The 23,836-nt window shown below is 37.2% G+C and overlaps 1 protein-coding gene and 1 long non-coding RNA gene across 4 annotated transcripts in view; one reads left to right on the top strand and one right to left on the bottom strand.

The window, feature by feature from the left end:
• LOC127654997 (interleukin-1 receptor accessory protein-like 1-A) overlaps nt 1-2,514 on the top strand; it is a 191,281-nt gene extending 188,767 nt beyond the window's left edge. For all 3 annotated transcript variants that reach the window (XM_052142589.1, XM_052142588.1, XM_052142586.1), the window contains one exon: nt 989-2,514. In XM_052142589.1, coding sequence (XP_051998549.1) covers nt 989-1,710 — 722 coding nt within the window. In that variant the 3' untranslated portion in view covers nt 1,711-2,514. The remainder of the gene's footprint in view (nt 1-988) is intronic.
• Nucleotides 1-21,377, bottom strand: part of LOC127654998 (uncharacterized) — a 40,690-nt gene extending 19,313 nt beyond the window's left edge. The window contains exon 1 of the long non-coding RNA XR_007971997.1: nt 21,232-21,377. This is a non-coding gene — a long non-coding RNA (uncharacterized LOC127654998). The remainder of the gene's footprint in view (nt 1-21,231) is intronic.
• Nucleotides 21,378-23,836: the final 2,459 nt, after the last annotated feature.

Raw genomic sequence — 23,836 nt, 5'->3', positions numbered from 1 at the left:
ACAGCATTACAGAATGAGCAAAGTGGATCTATTTCAGGGAGCATGTTTCAAAAATAAAGATTGACTGGGTAAAAACGGTGTAACAGTTTAAAGGACACCTCCTTAACCTTGTTGGTAATTAAATATTTGTGAGGTAAAGACCATAAGACCTGTGTCAGACATGCTTGTGCCGCGTCTCGGGTGAGTTGCGTCATAAAAGTGAAATGTTTAGGTCACTGTGACAAGTTAAATATAGTTTAATACTCAATCTTTAAACACATCTTGAGATCCCTTGGTTCACATTTGCATATTTTTATTACCATTATACAGAAGGATCATTTTATTTATATGGAAGGCTGTTCCAAAGAATATGTCCAAAAAACATGGTATTTGTTTGGTTTTGGTACTTTTAAGCACTTTTAAGTTTTTTGATTAGACAAGTAGTACAATCGTACTAGTAGATTAGACAGTAGACAATCGTTCACAGGCTGCACTCACAAATGATCTTCATCACTGGCAAACTGAGTATTTCTGTAACTGCTGATCTCCTGGGATTTTCTGGTTTGAGCTGATAGAAAGGCTACCGTATCTCAGAAAACCACTCTGTACAATTGTAGTGAGCTGAATAGCATCTCAGAATGCATTAACGGGCTACAACAGCAGAAGACCATGTCGGGTTCCACTTCTGTCAGCCAAGAACAGAAAGCTGAGGCTGCAGTGGTCCTACCATAACTGTTAAGTTTTGGTGAGCCTGGGCCCACAGCATGAATTGCATGAATAAATAGGTGTACAGTTGTACCTAATAAAGTGGTCGGTGAGTGTATATTATTGGTGAGACATCTTAATATTCTATACACTTGCTTTTCAAGTAAATGTATCCTGTTTTAGGAATTTTTAGAAATTTGTACTTAAAACCAGACAATTACTGATTAAGAAAAAGGTTGTTTGCAGTATGCACATTATTCGTTTGACAGTTTCTTTTTTCTCTTGACTTTATTTTGTTCTGTAGCATACATAGAGGATGTATCCCGCTGTGTAGAGTTGAGCAAACGTCTGATCATCGTTCTGACCCCGAGCTATGTGCTGCGCCGCGGATGGAGTATATTTGAGCTGGAGTCTCGTCTGCGCAACTCTCTGGTTTCAGGGGACATTAAAGTGATCTTAATTGAGTGTGCTGATCTGCGAGGTGTTATTAACTACCAGGACGTGGAGGAGTTAAAACAATCCATTAAATGCCTAAGCATGGTGCAGTGGAACGGCCCGCAGAGCAACAAGCCTGGCTCACGTTTCTGGAAGCAGCTCCGCTATACCATGCCCTACCGCCGCCCCCAGCAAACCCTCACCAACCACGCTCTGGACACCAGTGAACCTGGCCCCTTCGCTGACCTGCAAACCGTCTCTGCCATCTCCATGGCAACAGCAACATCTGCTGCCATGGCACCAGCTCACCCCGAGCTGCGCCCATCCATGCGGAGCTCGTACCACTCACATTCGCTGGCACGCCAGAAACACTTGCACTACCGCAGCTACGACTATGAGCTGCCCTTCACGGCCGGAGGCACGCTGCCACCGCAGCACACCTACTGCAACCTCCCCCTCACCCTGCTCAATGGGCAACGGCCTGTCAACAACAAGACCCTGCGCCAACACAGCCTGGATGAGCACCATGGCAACAATGCGATGCTCCCACTGCTGCCTCGAGAGACAAGCATCTCCAGTGTTATCTGGTAATACCAAGAGCAAGACAGTGAACATACCCAGTTTGGGTTGATGTAGCCTGGCTCACTGGAGACTAAATAAGATGATGTCACTGGCATACGGCACAGGACACACTGGGTTCTTGAGAGCAATATGATCAGTCTGTCTGCGGTAAGTAGATTTGAGGATGTGTTAGCCACTAAATCTTCTTCTGGGCATTGCTCCAGAAGCGAGGGATTACATAGTGCCATACCAGTCTTATCTAGCTGGGACTGTATGCGTGAACTGAGAATACAAAGTCACACCACACAGAGGTATACAGGGTCTTGTGTAAATGTTAGCGTTATATTTGTAGCACCACTGTCATCCTGTCTCCATGTTTAATTTGACCATGCCATCTTTATTTTTAACACTCAATGCTTTATTTTACTTTTTTTTTGCTTTTTTACTGTGTTTTAGGTTTGACATGGACATTTAATTGAGATTTGTTTTGTCGTTATCTACCTTTTTTAAATGGACTGAAAATATTCCTTGTTTGATTCTACTAATGTAATTTTACTTAAAGTTACTGCCTTTTTCCATTTCTGTTGTCCAATGTAAGGTATGTATTTATAGTTTTAAATTGCAAAATTTTAAAGAAGGAAATGTATCACAAATTATGCAAAATATATGAAAGCCTAAAGGGGTTTGATGGAGGTGGTCTTTCAGCAGATGTGCAAGAGGAACAGTACCCTTTTCTAAATACTGGAGGGAATTTTAAATGACAAGAAATCTATTTTTATAACTGAAGAGTGCTGTTTCTCTCTAATACCACAGGGTCACTGGAACAATGGGATTGAGGACTCTTGTTTGTAAATTTGGGAATTTTCTACAGTTTGTTACATTGTTCTCATCTTTGGGGGGTTGGAATGTTATGAAACAATAATTAATTGCATTTTATGTTTCTATTATTATTATTTATTTATGTTGATTACTATCTTTCACTTATTGATAGTTTAGTACTTTTGACCCACCTACAGACCTTTTCATTGTTCCTAATCTGTTTAACTCCCAGTCTAATGTCTTAACTCACAGGTTACATGCTTGTCTTTTTCTCCCCTAGCTGCTATGTAACTCAGATACATGCGGGCATGTTTCATGGAGGAACATATACCATGCATTCTAGTATACAGTGTAAAAAAAAAAACTTGTCTTTAATACATACATATGATTTCATAAATTCCCATAGTAAATGCTATATATTTGTTATTTCTTGCCTGATGGCAGAATGTACTGACACTAAAGGGGAAAAGCACAAAGCAAGAAGTATCATTGTCTGAATAAAGTGGTATGGCAGTAAGAGGTCTAACTGTAAAAACAATCTGAAATTATTCCTGTAATTTCATTTCTGTCATTCTTTGTTTTGTTTTTATTTTTACAAATTAATTTGAAGAAAAAACATTTGATGAAATTATTAGAATTATGTATGAATGTTTACCTCAGAGAATGCATAGAGACTAGTTGTGTATCCTGATTTGAATATTTATGTATTATGAACAACAGCTATCACAGAGAGAATATGTAATCTCTCTAGAGGCACATTCATGTTTCTTTTTATATTGTTTCTTACTGTGTACAGCAAAGTCACAAACCACTAGAAATTGATCAGTGAAATTGTGTGTGTTTGCAACACACAAGGTTTTAACAATAAAACAGGTAAGTTGCTAAAATATCCCAATGATGCTCTTGAGTTGAAAAGGCAAAAATATTTTCATCAAACTTGTTCAGTGGTATATGAATTAACCTCCTCTAAATAAAGAAAAACAAAGAGATATCTCATATGCACTAATTTCTTTAATACTTCAAATGTGACATAGACATTGCATTATATACTGTAGTCAATAGATTTGTTTTAATGTGATGAATATTAATGTGTTGTGGCTCAGACATTTTTTCTATAACCCATGCTGCATCATTTCTAACTGTTCAGACATAAGGTTTTCCCATAACTGATCATAAAAAAGTAGCAGATGATCCCATTGACTTCCATTGAAAGTCTCAATGTACATTATAATCATCTAGCTATAGATTTATCCATAACCTTTCAACTTCAAGCTTTTAAAACTATTTTAACCTTAGCCTTAACCTTTGTCAGCCTAAGGCATTGTCAACTCAATATTCAAAGTTTGTATTAACAAACTTTCCTTTTAAGAACTATAATACCAATCAGCAATGTTATTAAAGAGGCACACTGTGAAATTAGGGAGCTTGCTTATTCAACAATTGCGGTAGCATTTCAATCTGAAAATATATCTTTAATTGATCTTTCTCATGTCATACAACGTCACACTTAATAATTATAGGATAATAAGTTTAATTACACTTCAGCTGACGTGCTCTTTTGTCAGTGGTGTCACACTGTATAATAGGAATAGGAACCACTGTAATAGTTTTAAAATATTAATAGGAACCAATAACACCACTGGTAGTAACAGTACTGACAAATATCATTATGATTAAGTTGATTTAGATGATTTTATTTTTATACAAAATAAAAATGGATCTCCATATCAAATACATTCTAAGCTAATTAAAGACATTTTAATGAAAATCTATTATAATTAACAGCATACCACCAATGACATTTAAAAAGGAACCTTAAAAAGCAATCTGCAGTTTTCTGTGTTACAGAAGATGCAAGAAACTGTTGAAGACAGGAAGTACAGAATATAACAATGAATTCAGCTTTATCATCATAATGATAATTTGTCTTATATTATGTGTGTATGTTTGTGTCGTCTCTCTTCAGCTCCTGTGACTTTGGGCCCCAACACTGCTCATTGTAATCTTATCCTAACTGAAAATCTGACCAGTGTGAGATACAGTTATGAGGAACAGACACTACCTGATAATCCAGAGAGATTTGATATGTTTGCATGTGTTCTGGGTTCAGAGGGCTTTGACTCAGGGACTCAATGCTAGGACGTTGAGGTCGGAGACAGTACAGGATGGCTCCTCGGTGTGAAACCAGCCCATCTGGCACCAACAATAATGTCATGATCCAAATCCTTGAGATCACATTTTTTCCAGATTATGATGATTTATGTGAACATTAACTGAAGCTCCTGACCCAAATCTGAATGATTTTATGCACTGCTGCCACAAGATTGTCTGAATAGATAATCTCATGGATGATTGTTGGTGCCAGATGGGCTGGTTTGAGTATTTCTGTAACCGCTGATTTCCTGAGATTTTCACGCACACCAGTCTCTAGAATTTACTCAGAATGGTGTCAAAAACAAACAAAAAAAAACATCCAGTGAGGGGCAGTTCTTTGGACGGAAATGCCTTGTTGATGGCCAACAGAGAATGTCCAGACTGGTTCAAACTGACAAAGTCTATGGTAACTCAGATAACCGCTCTGTATAATTGTGGTGAGAAGAATAGCATCTCAGAATGGCGCTGTTTTGGCGGCACGAGAGGGACATTAGGCATGGTTTTAATGTTGTGGCTAATCAGTGTATATCAGCAGGGTGAGAATTACACATTGACTTTTGTGGGGTCTCCAATTTATTTCTGGGTGGTGGCGGTGACGGGTAACTGATTTTGGAAACGCAGGCAATAACATATATTTATATATTCATATTATGATTGATTATTATAATACATAAACCTATATTCAATTATAAAATATACTGAGCATTTGTAGTGAAGGTTCCACGATCATGGAACTTGATTATGGAATTATGCCCTTGGATAACAAAATAGCATGTAGTAATCGGCCCAAGGTCAGCAGCCTAGCGGCGCCTGCGGCTCAGACTCAGCAGGTATAATCCAGGCCGAGAGTGTAGGAGATTTTATCAGTTATATCTGACATGTAAACATTGTTAATTGTACCACAGTTATATCTGACAGGCAAACATATAGTTGGCTGTATGTGCATGAAGGCCTTAAGAACGTGTGTTCTATATATGTGTGACATTTTAAAGTGTGCAGAGTAAGCACTACGTGTGGGCTCTCATGACAGCTTATGTGTGACATTTGAAAGTTTGCAGAGTAAGCATTACATATGGGCTCTCATGACTGCTGGGAGAAAAATATCCCTTGCAAAGGTGGTTCTGTAACTTCCTAATTTGGTCAGACCAGAGTTTGACCAAATAATGCATGTTTAAAAAAAGGATAAGCCCAACCTTGTTTGTGAAGATGTATTTAAGTGAATGAAAGCCAGAGTTAGTTAGTTGCTCTGCAGGCCGACTCGGCTTTATTGGTTGCAATAAAGTCTAATATTCTGAAATCAAAACCTAAAAACTTGAGAGTGATTTTTCATAGATTAAGGCAAAAATCTACATCAATTGGCGCCCGAACAGGGACAGAAGAGAGCAGAGTCGTTACATCACGGGCTGGCTGGGAAGGCGAACACAAACACGGTGGCCACCATTAAGAGGTAAGCATATTTTGCTTATAAACGTTTGTGTTACATGCCAGTTTGCCTGTGGTGGTAAGAACGCTCAGAAAGCTCTTCTAAACCAAAAAGGATAAAAAGAATAAAGGGTTTTGATTTCAGAAGAAATAATTGCATGCAACGATCTGTTTTTATTTGCTGGTAAGGTTGCAGGTGCAATAGCAGTAAATAAGGACAGATAAAGTTTAAGAAGTAATAATATATATTATAATATATGTTGCTCTTGAAAAGTATTAATATTAGAGAAGGCTCTTGAACAGTATTAATATTAGAGGTCTGAATAGGCATATATGTTGCTCTTGAAAAGTATTAATATTAGAGAATGCTCTTGAACAGTATTAATATTAGAGGTCTGAATAGGCATATATGTTGCTCTTGAAAAGTAATAATATTAGAGAATGCTCTTGAACAGTATTAATATTAGAGGTCTGAATAGGCATATATGTTGCTCTTGAAAAGTATTAATATTAGAGAATGCTCTTGAACAGTATTAATATTAGAGGTCTGAACAGGCATATATGTTGCTCTTGAAAAGTATTAATATTAGAGAAGGCTCTTGAACAGTATTAATATTAGAGGTCTGAATAGGCATATATGTTGCTCTTGAAAAGTATTAATATAAGAGAATGCTCTTGAACAGTATTAATATTAGAGGTCTGAATAGGCATATATGTTGCTCTTGAAAAGTATTAATATTAGAGAATGCTCTTGAACAGTATTAATATTAGAGGTCTGAATAGGCATATATGTTGCTCTTGAAAAGTATTAATATTAGAGAAGGCTCTTGAACAGTATTAATATTAGAGGTCTGAATAGGCATATATGTTGCTCTTGAAAAGTATTAATATTAGAGAATGCTCTTGAAAAGTATTAATATTAGAGGTCTAAATAGGCATAAATGCGGATAAAGTTCTTGGGAAAAATTCATATAAAAAGTCTGAATAAAAGATTGTAAGCACAATTGTGGTTCAAAGAGTGTGCAGAGAAAATGTGTATGAACACGTATGACGGAATAAAAATATAAGTCCAATACAGGATTGAAATGTATGATTAGTCGTTGACAATAAAAGGAACACTGTGTGAATGTAATATGAGCCCAATAAATAAATAAGGACAAAGGCGGATGGAGTAAAGTTGATCAATAAAGAAAGTTTGTCATTTATATGTTGAATGAATGTTGGGAATGAAAGTTGTCTCATAAAACTGTGGAAGGAAAATTTCATAGAAAACACATAGAAAACTAAAATCTGACATAGTGTAACATGTGTAACCAGTAGAGGGAGTCATTGCTGCGTGAGTAGACAATTAACTCTCAGCTGTGAGGTTTTTTTAGAACTAGCAGCTGGCAGCTGACGGTGAAAATATGCTAAACTTCTGAACTGGTCAAATCACAGAAGAGAAGTAAACTTCAAATAGAAAAGTTGTGAAGTCAAAATAAATATCTGTACTTAAAGTTTAACATTTAAAGCACAGGGATAAACAACAATAAAAAATTTAAATTTAAATAAAAACTTAATCAATGATAAAGAAATTATAAATAGTTTGAAAAATCAAAAATACTAAGGAAGAAATAAAAGAAGAAATAATAAGAAAAATAATTAAAAGCTTTGAGTCCAGTATATGGTTTTAGAACAAAGGTCAATGGAGTAAGTGGATATTAAAATAAAAGGTTGTTATAAAATAAAAAATATAATTATGGCAGCAACTCCAGTAGATATATTAGGATTAAAATATCCGTTGTGTAAAGAACTTATAGATAAACTCTCAAACAAATGGCAAAAGAGAACTAAAAATATGATAACAAAATGGCCAAAAGATGGGACATTTGATGTAGCTTTGTGCGAGGAGATGGAAACATTGATAAAAAATTATAGACCCAAAGAAAGTAACAAGAATAAGAAGAGAGAAGCAAAAAGAGAGAGAGAGAGAGAAGTACTGATATTGTTTAAAAAAGAAGGAGAAAATGCTCTAAAAACCACAAGACAGACTAGGAAAATATTAAAAGAGACAGAAAAAGAAATGAATAAAAAAGGAGAAGAGACCCTTGTTAAATCACCTCCAAAAATACCCTCAGAAGGTCAATTCCCAATGCTTAAGGGAACTGTAGAGGTTTTAGGAGAAATGCAAATGGAAGGAAATGTGCAGTTTGAAAAAGAAACACTTACAAAATTAGGGGTAAAACCAAAAAAGATGCAGGATAGAAAAAGTGAGAAGAGTCTGTCATTAGACTGTTATGATCAAGCAAGGACAGCGTTACAAGAAATGAAATCACAGTTAAATAAAGAAACATTATATGAAAAATCATTAGGACAAGTAAGAAGACAAGAACAGGAGATAGAAGCAGAAGCGCAAATAATAGAAGCACAAATAAATAGGAAAGTTAAAGAAACAGAGAAATTAATACGAGATACGGATAAATTGGTTAAAACTAGAAGCAGATTATTAGACACAGAGGAGAGGGAGAGTGAAGAGGATTTGTCATGTGATGATGGAAATTGGATGCACGGAAGAGAGAAGCATAGGTTACGACCTTTGGCGCAGCAACTCCCAATTTTGATTAAGGGTACGCAGGGACATTATGTGCCTTGGGCTACACAGGACCTTGATGGGCTTGTCGCTCTCCTCCCTGATATGCACCAGGGGGCTGGAAAGTGGATAAGAGTGTTTGAAGAACAAACAATGGGCAAACTGTTATCTGTGGGGGACATTAAAGCACTCCTGGCAAAAGTTATAGGAGGAGCTGACATGGTGAAAATCCTTCAAGCATCAGATCTTGATAGAGCTGTGGATTCTTATTATATGGATGGAACTGCTTTTGATGAATACCGTCCAACAATGTGGCAGGCAATGCGTAATGAATATCCAACCAGAATAGACCCTAAGGCATTAAAAGGGGAACAGCTTGGGGAAACAGAAAACCCAATCGCATATGTTCAAAAACAACTAAACAAATGGAAGCAAGAGACTGAAGGGAATCCAGAAGGAGACTCATTAATTGCTACATTGTTCAGAAATGCTGTAATAGATGCCATGCCAGAAGCTGTAAAGAGCAGACTGGAAGACGTGGTCGGCTTAACCTCCAAAACACATAAGGAGTTTTGTGATCATGTGACTCATGCAGTAGAACAATACAGGAAAAATGAACAAAAGTTAAAAACACAAGAGAAAGAACTGCAGAAAAAACTAACACAGTTACAGCTGGAAGAATTAATACAAAAAAATAAGAAAAAGATTCAAGCTACCGTAAAGAAGGAAGAATCAGAGCAAATGACAGTACTGACTCCTGTAAATGCTTTAACACCAAACATGCAGTGGAATCCAGTTACAGCTATCCCTAAAAATACACACCAGGGCCCTGCGCCTGTCATCAATGTTTATGCTCCACAATCAGAGATGATGGGATGGGAAGCAAGACCAAAACATGGAGAAAATAATAAGAAGCAAAAAGTGCTGGATATGTGGAGAGCTTGGACATCAAAAAAGGGATTGCCCAAAAAATCCATGGCAACGGTCACCTGGGGGTGGAGGGGGGGGTTGGCATCAGCCCTATAGGGGTGTAGGTCAGGGCTCAGTAAATTCTTGGAGGGGACCAGATCAAGGATATTAGGGATGCCCAGAGAATCCTATAGGGGAGAGTCAGCTTCCAATTTTAACAACCAATGCTGATCAAGAACCTATGCTGCAGGTTAAAATAGAAGGAAAAACAATACCAATGCTAGTAGACACAGGAGCAGTTTACACATGTGTAAATTCAAATTATGCCTCACATCTCCCCTTGTCTGGAAAATTTGCAAAGACAGTAGGATTCTCGGGACAAATGCAGCTAATTCCAATGACTACTCCAGTTTGTCTACAAACTAAAAATAAAACGGCAACTATACCTATCCTAGGTATCACATCAGACACCGGTTAATTTATTAGGGAGAGATGCATTGAGTAAAATGGAACTTCAAATTTTGTGTTCTCCAGACGGAGTGTATATAGATTTACAAGGAGTAGAAACTCAAATGATGATTTCTGAGCCAAAAGCAAATGTGTACTGGATAGGACAGATAGAAAACGACGTGAGACAAATAATAAATAAATGGGGAAAATTCATTGAAACACAGATTCCAGAAGCACAGTTGCCAAGATCAGAATTTCACTGTACAATGATATATGATCCTAAGAGAGATGCAGACATAGAAAAGAAATGGCAGTAAGGAACTAAAGAACAAAAAATCAAAATAACCTCCCAATACATCATAATAGGTAAACAGGGGGCAGCTTTAAATATAACAGAGAATGAATTTGTAAAAAAGTGGTTCAATATTACAGATTCCGCTCCACATGTATCTCTATATGTAGGTAAAAATTCAAGTGCAAAACATTTGGGGCCAATGATGATAAAAGCTAAACGGTGCCAATGGGAAACAACGATAAATCCATTGATTTTCCATTCTACTGACAAAAATTACATAAAAATTTTGTGTGGGACATCATTATTGGGAAATCCACAGGAAATAGTCATCAATGAAAAAATGCAAACGCAAATGATGACAACACACAAATTGGAAGAGACTATTGATACTGAACTATTTAAAGAATTGGAGTGTCAGGTACCAAATGAGATATGGTCTCAACATGACACAGATGTAGGATTGGTAAAGTCAGCCAATCCAATAAGAATACGACTTAAGCCAGGTGCACGTCTGCCAAGAAAATTGCAGTACCCTTTGCGGCCTGAAGCTGAAACGGGCATAAAAGACACTATAGATGGTTTAGTAAAAGCAGGAGTATTGGTGGAAACAAACAGTTATTGTAATACTCCAATTTTTCCTGTAATCAAAGCAAACAAATCTAAGTGGCGTCTAGTACATGATTTAAGAGCAATAAATGATATAGTAGAAGATTGGCCAGCTGATGTTCCAAACCCACACACGCTGCTAACAAATGTCCCACCTAATGCCAAGTACTTTACCGTAATTGATTTATGTTCTGCATTTTTCAGTATTCCTGTGGCAAAAGAAAGTAGATACTTATTTGCATTCACATATGCTGGAAAACAATATACCTACAAACGAATGCCACAAGGATTTAAACACTCACCACATATATTTAATCAAGTTCTCAAAGCTGACTTAGAAGACCTAACAATAGACAGCGTAATGCTGCAGTATGTAGATGATTTAATGATCTGCTCCACCTCATTGGAACAGTGTCATAAAGATTCTATTAAAGTACTAACTAGGTTAGCACAAGGAGGACATAAAGCATCCAAAACAAAACTACAGTATTGCCAGACACAAGTGGAATACTTAGGACGACTAATCTCATATGGTACAAAAGCTGTAGCTCCAAATCATTTAGAAGGCATAAGTAAAACACCATTGCCACAAACAGTAGGGCAGATGATGACCTTCTTAGGAATGACAGGATTTAGTTCTGATTGGATAGAGGGATATGCAGTAAAAACAGCTCCACTAAGAGAGATCATGAAACAGGCAGGATTGCAAAATTTAAATACTAAATTACAATGGAATGCAGATGCAATGATATCGTTTGAATCTATAAAAAAAGAATTACAACAAGCACCTGCCCTTTGTACTCCTGATTACACTATACCATTTCACCTGTATGTGTCAAACAGAACTGATGGCTATGCATCAGCTGTATTGATGCAAGAGACATGTAGTGGCAGGAAAAAACAACCCATAGCATACTAAGTTGGACAATGTAGCACAAGGTTACCCACCATGTTACCAACAAGGCCTTGCAGCATTATATTTTGCTTATGAGAAGGCATCCACGTTGACTATGGGGTACCCTGTAATCATTTACACGCATCATAAAATTGTAGAGTTGCTAGAACAAGGAAAATTTGTTTTAACGCAAGCCCGTATTTTAGCATACTCATCACTACTGACGTATCCAGATGTTACCATTAAGCAATGTAATACAATTAATCCAGCTGAATTGATTCCTCTGGATTTTGAAGGTGAGCCACATGATTGTGTGGCTAACTCATTGGCATTCACTAGGCTACGACCGGATCTTGAGTAAACACCGATCTCTGAAGCAGAAGTAATTTACTTTGTTGATGGTTCCAGTTTTAGAGATTATACAGGAACTCATACAGGATATTCAATAATAAAGCAAGACAAGGACGAATTTATACCAGTAATATCCCAACATTGTATACAGCCATGTTCTGCTCAATTAGCGGAATTAAAAGCACTCACAATTGCATGCCAATTAGCAAAAGGACAAATAGCAAATATTTTTACTGATTCAGCTTATGCTCATGGTGTATGTCATCTATTTGGGGCGGTGTGGAAACAAAGAGGTTTCAAAAAGAGTGATGGGACTCCCATCCAACACACTCAACAGATAGTACAGTTAATTTCTGCCATGATGTTACCAAAGCGATTAGCTGTTATCAAATGTCAGGCTCATAAAAAAGGAAACAATTATATCTTTAAGGGTAACAACACAGCTGATATAGAAGCTAAAAAAGCATCAGGATGTAAAGTTGCAGTATTAGCTCCAACAATTTTAATAGAACCACAACCTCAGCTACAGGATATAATTAGAATTCAACAACAAGCAGGTCCATATGAACAGACAATGTGGCATCAAAGAGGAGCAACAAAAGACACACAAGATATTTGGCGTTCACATGAAGGACAGATAGTAGCACCAACTACGCTATTAAATATACTTATTACAGATGCGCATGGATTTGACCATTGCGCAAGGGGGGAAGTAGTAAGGAAAATTAAACAGCAAGGATATTGGTCACCGTACTTACATGCAATGATAGACGAATTTCTGTCCACATGTGAAATTTGTGCCAAAAACAATGTTAGGAAAGGAACAACCACACCGATAGGCCACATACCAATACCAGAAGGACCATTCAAACACTTAGTAATGGATTATGTGGACATGATAAAGCGAGTACAAGGCAAAAGATACATGCTTGTGGTAATAGACAGATTTAGCAGATGGGTAGAAGCAATACCATCAGCAGATGAGGAGGCAGGAACAGTTATTAAGTTTCTAACAAGAGAAGTAATCCCGAGATTTGGCATACCATCAGAAAAAGTTCAGATAACGGATCAGCGTTTATTCAAAAAACTGTAAAGCAAGTATTACAGCAACTAAGAATAAAACAGAGGTTAGGCTGTGTTTACCACCCACAATCTCAAGGGCTGGTGGAAAGGGTAAATGGTACCCTCAAGGCCAAACTTAACAAAATATGTGAAAGTACTAAACTCAACTGGATTGATGCTCTACCTCTTGCGCTAATGAGTTATCGCATGCAAACTAACAGAAGCACGCATTTAACACCGCATGAAATGCTTACGGGTCGACCCATGCCTGTGCCATATTGCAGAGGACCGTACAAAGGACCCCCTCTAGAGCAATTGCAAATGGAACTGAGGTCATATATGAAAAAACTAACTGCAATACATAAAGCTATCTATTTACAGGAAAAGAGAAAAGAGCCTGAAAAAGAGACAGAGACATCTTGTCCAGTCGTTCCAGGAGATCAGGTCTATTTAAGAGTATTCAGAAGAAAGTGGAATGAGCCCAGGAGAGAGGGACCTTACAAAGTGGTAACAGCTACTCCAACAGCGGTCCAGGTGGAAGGAAGTACCACTTGGTATCATTTGAACCACTGTACAAGGGTACCCAAAGTAAGTAAGGAAGGAGAAGGAGAAAAACTTGATCCCGACAGTACAAAAGAAAGTGTGGTAAGACCAGAGACACAAGAGGAAAAGGTACAGAATGCTGAAAGTTCAGAAAAAGTTACACAGGGAGTGGAGCAAAGCAGAGAAGATCAAGAAAACAATAGAAATGAATCCCATAACATTTGTGATAATCATCATATACCTATTGCATCTGGTAATGCAAGCTCAAGCCACAGCCAACATTATTACTCAGGAACTCAACCAGACTTCCCTATCATTGATTTTTCAGCCCTCAGTCAAAACTAGTAGCAATTTAGAAATAATGCAAACAAATCAAGAATTAGGTAAACCACAAAGGATATCAAAACAACGTAGAAACATTGAAAATAAGATCGACAGTAATGGAAATATTAGGAAAATAGATAGGTTATGGGAAACAGCACAAAATAATGAATGGTATGAATGGGCAACTTTTACAGCAAGAGAAATAGGTATGGAAAACTGCCTACTATGCTCCAAATCACCCCTAAATAAGGTAACAGTAATTCCAAATCAGCATGACTATCAAAAATGTGCCAACTTTAATAGAAACTTTTGTCATTTAAGAAAGCATGTTAGACCGTACTGCCCAGCAGAATGTTTGGCATTTCTGGGAAATTCCATTCTCAAGGATCACTTCAATAAGCCGCACTGGGGAGATTGGTGTAGATATGGGGATATAAAAGAAAACATTAAACTAAAAAAGGAAAGGTAGAAATCCCAAAATGGTATGACATAGATTATAGCCAGGAGTATGAGTGTTATAGTAAACCTAAAGGAGTTCATGATTTGGGAGAATTCATGGGAAAATGTGTTATTACATGGAATTTAGATAAAACAAATGCTTGGAACTCAGATGTACCTGTAAGAGCCCCAGAACTTCAAGCACAAGGATTAAGAAAGGGAATACAAATAAATCAAGAAAAGTGTGAGAATCAAACTATAGCATTACCGTCGATAGAGTTGTATGAAGATCAAACACTAGTGGTGGCAGATTTTTTCTGGGTTTGTGGGAAAGAACAACTTATGGCATCCTTACCACTAGGATGGAAAGGGATATGTGTTAGAGTACGATTGATTCAGGAAATTACAATGGCACAGTGGGAAGCAGGACAATTTATAAAGGAAGATAGAAACAGAACGAAAAGAGCATATAAAACAGACCCTAATGTGTTTTTAGACTCAATTGGTCAACCTAGGGGTATACCCAATGAATTTAAGGCTAGAGATGAGGTCAAAGCAGGGCTAGAATCAATATTCATTTGGATTACACAAAATAAGAATACAGAGTGGATCAATTATATTTACTATAATCAACAAAGATTTATTAATTACACTGATGATGCTTTAACTGCTTTAGGAGAGCAAGTACATGAAACAAGTAGAATGACATGGCAAAACAGACAGGCTCTTAATTGGTTATTGGCAAAACAAGGGGGTGTGTGTGTTATGTTTGGAGATCAGTGTTGTACTTTCATACCAAACAATACTGCACCAGGAGGAACATTCAGTGAAGTCATGATTAAGTTAAAAAGCTTAAGAACCGAAGTTAAAGCAAATGCTGGAAGGGATAACTAAATGTGGGATTGGCTCGATTTAAAATTAGGAGCATGGGGAGCATGGTTTGCTAAATTAGGAATGTTTTTGGGAATTGCAATAGTAATAGGAGTGTTAGTATTTTGTTGTATGCTGCCTTTATTAAGGTCATTAGTTATTAAAGCCACAGTTAAGCAAATGGAATTATTAAGATGTCAAGATAATGGTAGAGTTATAGTAGAGCATCAGGGTTGGATTGAAAAACCACATTGGGATTCACAAACATTAGATGAGGAGTCAAGCACTTCAAACGAAGACGAAGATGATGAATAAAAGATGAGCCGTACCCTGGGTGAAAGTGCTAGCCTAACCTCTCCCCAATGGGTGGCCCTCTACGATACGTAAAGTATCTGGGTTGAAGACATCTGCGTTACACTTTAATGATATGATGGATGATTTAAGACTATGGCAAACACCAGTAAACTAATCCATCACAGTCAAGCTGAACCAATTGGACAATTAGGATTATAACATGTTGTATATTAAAAGGAAATGGAGACAGAACCTTTTACTCTGCTCTCGAGACAATTTGAGTAGAGATGTTTGGTTCTGTAATCTCCACCGGAGTGCAGTTGCATAATGGGGTCATTGGTAGTGCAATGGTGAGACTTAATTGAGTCACTAGATAGCATAGCAAAAGCGACTGAATTATGAAACTGCACTCAGGAATGTGACTCTAAAAAGTCACAAAGGGGGGAATATGTAGGAGATTTTATCAGTTATATCTGACATGTAAACATTGTTAATTGTACCACAGTTATATCTGACAGGCAAACATATAGTTGGCTGTATGTGCATGAAGGCCTTAAGAACGTGTGTTCTATATATGTGTGACATTTTAAAGTGTGCAGAGTAAGCACTACGTGTGGGCTCTCATGACTGCTTATGTGTGACATTTGAAAGTTTGCAGAGTAAGCATTACATATTGGCTCTCATGACTGCTGGGAGAAAAATATCCCTTGCAAAAGTGGTTCTGTAACTTCCTAATTTGGTCAGACCAGAGTTTGACCAAATAATGCATGTTTAAAAAAAGGATAAGCCCAACCTTGTTTGTGAAGATGTATTTAAGTGAATGAAAGCCAGAGTTAGTTAGTTGCTCTGCAGGCCGACTCGGCTTTATTGGTTGCAATAAAGTCTAATATTCTGAAATCAAAACCTAAAAACTTGAGAGTGATTTTTCATAGATTAAGGCAAAAATCTACAACAAGAGTTGCCCGCAGCCGGCTACCTCACCTGTGTTTTATTTATGGTGTTAAAGCACTGGACCGATTCCGGCTCAACACAGCTGGGTCAGATCAGACCACTTGGTCTGGGCCTTTTCTAGCAATAATTCTGCTAAAACGTATCTTTATTAGACTGCATTGTCTGCAATAATATGTACATAATTCACCACCTGTACTGTCTGATCATTTGTAAACCGCATGTTTAATGTCCTGAATTCATGATACAATATTTATAAATAAAGTATAAATACAATTGTACAGAATGGGAAATTTACAAATATTTATAAATAGTCAAACGGACATGGCGAATTGCTGAGACGTGACAGCACGATGTAATGCATTCTTCCACAATTTGCTTTATAAAAAGTAAAACTGTAAAAAGATGGACCAATGAAGCAGAGCTGGAACTACAAGCCTGTTTTGACTGCTCTGATTGGAGTGTTTATGAGGCTGCAGCCACAGACCTGGATGAGCTCACAGATACGGTGACATCATAAACCAGTTTCCAGTGAGCCTATGTATACTCCTACAAGGACTTATTTAACAACAATGTAAAACCATGGTTTACAGCAGGACTCAGGTAGCTTCATCAGGCCAAAGAGGATGTTTACAGAAGTGAGGATAAAATATTGTACAATCAGGCCAAAAACAGACTGACAAAGGAGATTAGAGTGGCTGTAAGAAACTATTCTGAAAATCTGAAAAACAAGTTCTCAGCTAACGAGCCTGCATCAGTGTGGTGAGCTTTTAATGAGTTTTTGACCTTTTTTATTCTGTCTCTGGAGAACACATGACATTTTTTACTTTACGCCCCAGAAAACTATCAATATAACTTTAAGCTCAGCAACTGAAAAATGTTCATCATAGAAGAGGTGTATTCAAGTGTGAATTGCATTTTTTTAAATGTATTTTTAATGTAATAGATCTGGACAAAAATTTGCATCACTTCATTGACCCTTAGGACACATGGTCATAATATACACCTGTTACCCTTTGTTATTGTATTTTATGATGAATCTTGTAAAAAGAATCCACATTATGATCAGGAAAGGGGTTTTTTTCTAGATCGCTTGCCAACTACCAGTAGATGTACTCCAATCTACTACTTGACTATGTTTGAAAATGCATGAAGCATTTTAAAACTTGTAGTGTTAGTTTCATGTGAACACTTGCAAGGACAAGTCAACCCATCGCAAACTCCAACATACCTGCCTGTGTTTTCAGAAAATGGGTGTTGTGTTGAAGGCTGTTTCCCCATCATTTTCATTTTGAATATTGTAGACATTTGAAATAAATGTGTGCTCTCTCTCACATAACTGTGATTTTATAGGCCAGGGGCGTGTCTAGGGGGAGGCTGGGGGAGGCAGTGCCTCCCCTAGGATAAGCTCTGCCTCCCCTGAGAATTTGAGAAATAATCTGTCCATCTGATCAGAGGCGGCGGCAACCGATTTTGCCGGGGCTTCAGCCCAGAATGTTTTGAGTGTAGCCCCGAATGTATTTTGAATAGTTGACTGATAAATATGAAACCGGACAAAAGCCTATGTAAACCCCCGAAATCATAAGTTGCCTTATTTCATTGTGCTTTGGCTTTGCACATACTGCATAAAGCCTGTAAAAATAGACATAGGCATAATCTCGCCTATAGAATAAGTTCCTTTGCTGTTGGTAGCCTATGGGTGACTCCGTTTCTTCCTCTCTGTTGAATATGCAGCAGGTAGAGGAGGAGCTTGCACAGTCGTTGACATCAACTAACGTTACTTAGTGGCGAGTTAATGGCAATTAGCAGGAAAGACAGCACAAATTAAGCAAATGAGGCTTTGGGGATTTTTCCGAAAGACGTCAGTGGGTAAGAATTCACATTTGTTTTTGTCCTTAATGTCTTAAGATCATCATCTAGCTGGCTTCCACCCACAGTAGGCTAAACCTCAAGAGTTTAAATTGACGCAGCTTAGTAGCTCCGAGTTAACGCTCTCGCCTTTCACGCCGGAGACCGCGGTTCGAGCCCCGTTCGGAGTGTTCTTTTCTTGTTTATCAGGTGTTGTTTTCGCTAAGGATAACCAATAAGCATTAACATAAAATGTATGTGTGACTTGTTTTGTGATATTAGTTTGTAGTAAATATACACTTTGATTTGATTAAATGGTTTTGTAGAGTGTAGCAAAGATGAGCAACAGACTGAGGAGCAGCAGCTGTGCCAGAATCAGGCATGGAAACTGGTAACAATTAATAAGTCACTTTACTTTAGAGAAAATTAAAAGTGAAACATTGTTTATCTCAATGATCCTAATGAAAGGATTTTGACAGATGAATTATTCTCATAGAGATGATGAGAATTATATACAGTTCGATGCCATGGTGTGTCAATGAACTTAGACTAAAGTCATTCATGTATTGCTTTAACTTAGGATCTTATACATCATTTTGACTATTTATGTCAAAAAATATAAATTATTTATATATAAAAAAAAAAATGTTACCTCACTTTACTCACTATAATATAACTCTTTTGTGATGACTTTATGTTAGTGTACATGAAAATTCAAGAATCATGATAGATCTTATAGGGCAATCCCACTGATCTGCTCTTCCCAATACATTTTCTTCAATGGTATTGGTCCACAATTTGACATATGTAGCACTTGATGAATTAGTTGTTGGAAGCTGATTTGCAATGCGTTGTGCTGTATCTGTTCTTTTGCATCACAGATGATTGAGGGAGGAGAGAGGATGTTGAGGATAGTACTAGAGTGGAAGATTTAGGAACTGTAGAAACAGGCCCAGCCAGAGCAATACTCAAATAATACCCTCTCACCAGTTTTGGACTACAGGGAAGTGGTTGCTAGTGTGAAAATAAAATTGTCTGGGCTAAGCCCGGATGTCCTTCAATGCTGGAAACGCCTCTGCATCTGAATAAAATTACAATTTAAAAGTGGATTGTTTTGTGCATATTTTTCCATCGCTAGCAGATGAGTGAGGTCTGACACAACAAAAATCCAGTTTTGGCCCTGTTTCACAGTGCGTGCGAGCTCGGCGTACGCGCTCAGAAAAAGTGCATTATGTCAGAACAGAACGCCAATGAAATGTTTACCTGGCAGAGCTTTAAAGCACGAGCAAACAATGAACTTTTGTGATTGCGAATAAGTGCAGTGTCCTGTGAGTGTAACTCTACCGCTGCATTAACATATGATGTGAATGTACGTCGAGCAGGGCCGGCCCTGGCCAATTTGCTGCCCTAGGCAAGATTTCACCTGGTGCCCCTGGAATCACAGACAATTCCACCACTGATCATTGTGTTCATACACTCACACAGAAACAAACTGCACAGCTTTGTCTTGTTTTCTTATTTTGGAAACAAACAAACAAACACACACACACACACACACACAACTAAATTATAAATATAATATAAATAAAATTTATATTATAAGATTATTGTGGAAAAAAAAATACAGAAACAAAAAGATACACAAAAAAACAAATAACTATACACAAACTGGAATGCAAAATGTAGCATATGTTCTACAGCCTTACTCTCCTTGCCTTTCTAGCAGCAAAGTCATCTATGATATCATCATAAGACAGCTGTTGGGAGACCACATGATTTATGCTAATGACTGAAAGTCCACTGAGACGTTCTTGTGCCATTGTAGATCTCAGGTAGTTTTTAATCAGTTTGAGCTTAAAGAAGCTCCTTTCAGCAGCAGCGACGGTAACAGGTAGAGTGGCAGATATTCTCAGAGCGACCCACAAATTGGGGTAAATTTCCGTCAGCTTCTTCTTGTGCAGGAAAGTCAGGAGCTCAATGTTTGTCATGTTTTTTGATGGCAGATGTGGAAAGTTTTGCATTTCCAATACAAGTTCCCTGCCATCAATATCTGGCTGTCCATCATGACTTAAAGCTGTGCTCAGGGTCTGACAGTGCTCTACCAACTCTTCTTTGGACATGTTGGGAAAGTTGAGGAGCACTCCAAATTTAACAACAATAATATCTTAATAAAAACCTAAAGTAATATTGACAAACTATATATCATTTGAAACCTCATGTTTGTTTTCATGCCAAGAGTTCAAAAGATAACACCAATTCAATTTTATGAGGAAAAAAAGGTCTGAAAATGTTTTAAATATAAAGAAAGATATTATGGATTCTCGATTTGTGATGTGGTTGCGAGCTATAACGCACATATGTGCTCTTTTTATGCATTTATTACAGGTTGAATTCAAATCAAATACTAAATACTACAATTAAACACACAAACAGCAAGAATAATTACATCTGAAATTCATGCACAAAACTGTATTGAGCACTTCTCTAGCACACATACAGTAGTTACACTTTCAAAAAAAATTATTTTGAAAGTGTTTGTTTTCCAGTAACAGTTAGATGGTAGCAATGTCCTACTAACTACACATTACTAATTTAGCCAATTCAAATAAAAATACCATAAAATAGTGCACAAGTTCAACTAACTGTCATGATAAGCTATTTCAAATTAGCAAACGTTACTAGCATCGATCGTCGAACTAACTGCTAACTTATGCATAATGCAACATAGATAAACAGATACATCACATTCATTACCTCTATCTTTATCCCGTTTTTCTTCCTCTTCTCTTCTTTTTTTTCTTCCCTGGGCACCAGAGGGCTTCGGTCTTTTTGACATAATGATAATTTATCTGTGAATTCGGCCATCTGTCACAATATCAAACACGTAATGGATGTCTTTAAGCAGGGCGGGGGGTATTGATACGTCACTCGGACCGGGGTGGATCGGGAAAGCAATGTAGTTATGTTTTTGTGGGATGATCGCTTTTATATATATATATATATATATATATATATATATATATATATATATATATATATATATATATATAGGCGGAATAGGAATATTAGGCGGAATAGGAATATATATATATATATATATATATATTTAATTTTTTAATCTGTAGTATTAAAGTTGTATTGTTCAAAAAAAAAAAAAAAAACTCTGGATGCTCAGGCGCCCCAAGCATTTGCCTATTCCGCCTATGCCACGGGCCGGCCCTGACGTCGAGTTTTAGGGGACTGATCGAGGCGCCAGAACTGCAGCTGATAGAATGTGCGGCGATGAGAAAGCAGTGTGCAGTGCACTGTATGCGGTGCACAAGCAGCGCGAGATGCTTTCACATATGCTGCGTTACTTTGTAGGCTAACTGATCCGCGGCTGTACTGTACCAGAAACACATAGGCATACTCACTATTTTTTTTATTTCAAATCCAGAAGTTATCAGCAACTTTTATTTAAAAAAAAAGTTTTGTCAGCATTGCGATTCTCTTTGTACACATATACACTCTTTAATAGACGTATTCACGTTAAAACCCAATTTAATCAACGTATTCAATGCATTACTTCTATACAGATGTATATATTAATATGCTCGAGCAAATAAGTGGAAAAATATTTAACCATGTATTTATATTAAAATCGCAAACATTTTAAATTAAAACTTAAAATTGACAAAAACAGCAGACTCCTTTGGACAGGCGCCCATTTGGACAGGCTCTGCCGCAGACTGGTCCTGTAGATAGGATACACTGCGTACTACAATAGTTCACAAAAAGGGTAAAATAATAATAAAAATAAAAAAAAAAATAAAAGTTATGTTGCCTCTGCTAATCATAATTTCAATTCTAATAGTTTCACAAAAATAGCTTTTATTTAAAATCTCTAGGTCTCCTGACCCCCTGTAGCCTAATATGTTATGTTTTCTTTTATATAGGCCTACTGTTTACATTTACATTTATTCATTTAGCAGACACTTTTATCCAAAGCCACTTACAACCAGAGAATAACATTAAAATACTGTTCACCGTTCAAATGAGCATATCAAATTTTTTTACCTGGGGCCGCATTCACAAAGAATCTTATAAGAGGCTACAAGTAGCTTCATAACTTTAGACTCCTAATGTGTTTTACTAAGAGTAATTCACGAAGCATTTTAGCCCTAAAAGTAGCACCTGTCTGGAACAGCTTAGAAGAAGAAACTAATTAATTTACCTCTTGTCTATACAAACGTGACTTCAGATTCATTTAAAAAACTCTCTCGTCTCGGTTGCCTATACTCGTGTAGCACGTCTTCTCACAAGCAAACACCTGTCACTCATCACCAGGCAATCACCGTGATCTGATATATGAATCTGTCAATAATAATAATAAATAATAATAATATCATCATCATATTATTAATGTTAACCTGGTTTAACTAATTTTATGTGACAGCCCTATAGTCTAATAAAGGCCCTGTGCCTATCTCTGGGTTCCTGGCTTAGAAAAAGATATGCACTCAAACAGATTGTGTGTAGTATAGCTTAATTTTGCGCCGATTTTTTCAATTGTTTATGTTGCGCACCCCCCCCCCCCAAACATGATATCCTGGTACAGGCTAAATATGTGACACAAGGCACAATACTTTTTTTTTTTAAATGCAATTGCGTGATTTGGCCACAAGAGAGCTCTGTTGTCCTCTTTAGTTCAGCTGTTTAGAGTAAAATAAATCTGATGGTTTTCTGCCCACACTTTCACCGCAATTTACTGAGAAAAGGTCTTAAGAATCTGTAGATCAAAAAATAACATTGCACAATTTTTAGGTTGTATCTTTGTCTTAAGATCCCACCAATGGTGGTTTTACAAGGTTTGCTTTTTGGTATTTCTTGCAGCCAGGGGGATGGCATCCCCTCGCATCCCCCTAAACTAGAGCACTTAGTATAATCTACCAAGTTTTATTAACCTGTTTTTGCAGATGTATGTTAAACAAGCTTTAATATCATGTAATGTAGGAACTTTGACTCATTTATTAACATTGTTATATAAAAGTGTATATCTCATGAAGTGCCGACATGGTTATGTGACATCACAAACCTGCATCTCGGCGAAATCGGAGTTGAACATTTCCGAACGAGTTTCCCAGATGGAATTCCGACTTCAATTGGCGTTATATTGCACTTTTCAAAGTAAGAGGTTGGAAAATATGACTTTTTGAGATTAATGGAATGCAGCAATAAATTATCTATTTTGGCCTAGACCCGCACCCTTTACCAGGAAATCTCTGAAATGCTCTACTGATTGACATGTAAAGTTACCGACCACAGTTCGCTTCTGTTTGACGTGTCGTCCGGTGACGTCACTCAAGAGCGCCCGCACCAT

This window comes from Xyrauchen texanus, chromosome 14 (genome assembly GCF_025860055.1).
Source record: "Xyrauchen texanus isolate HMW12.3.18 chromosome 14, RBS_HiC_50CHRs, whole genome shotgun sequence".
Classification (NCBI taxonomy): domain Eukaryota; kingdom Metazoa; phylum Chordata; class Actinopteri; order Cypriniformes; family Catostomidae; genus Xyrauchen; species Xyrauchen texanus.
Note: the sequence above shows the minus strand (reverse complement) of the source record. Positions and strands in the feature narration are given on the sequence as shown.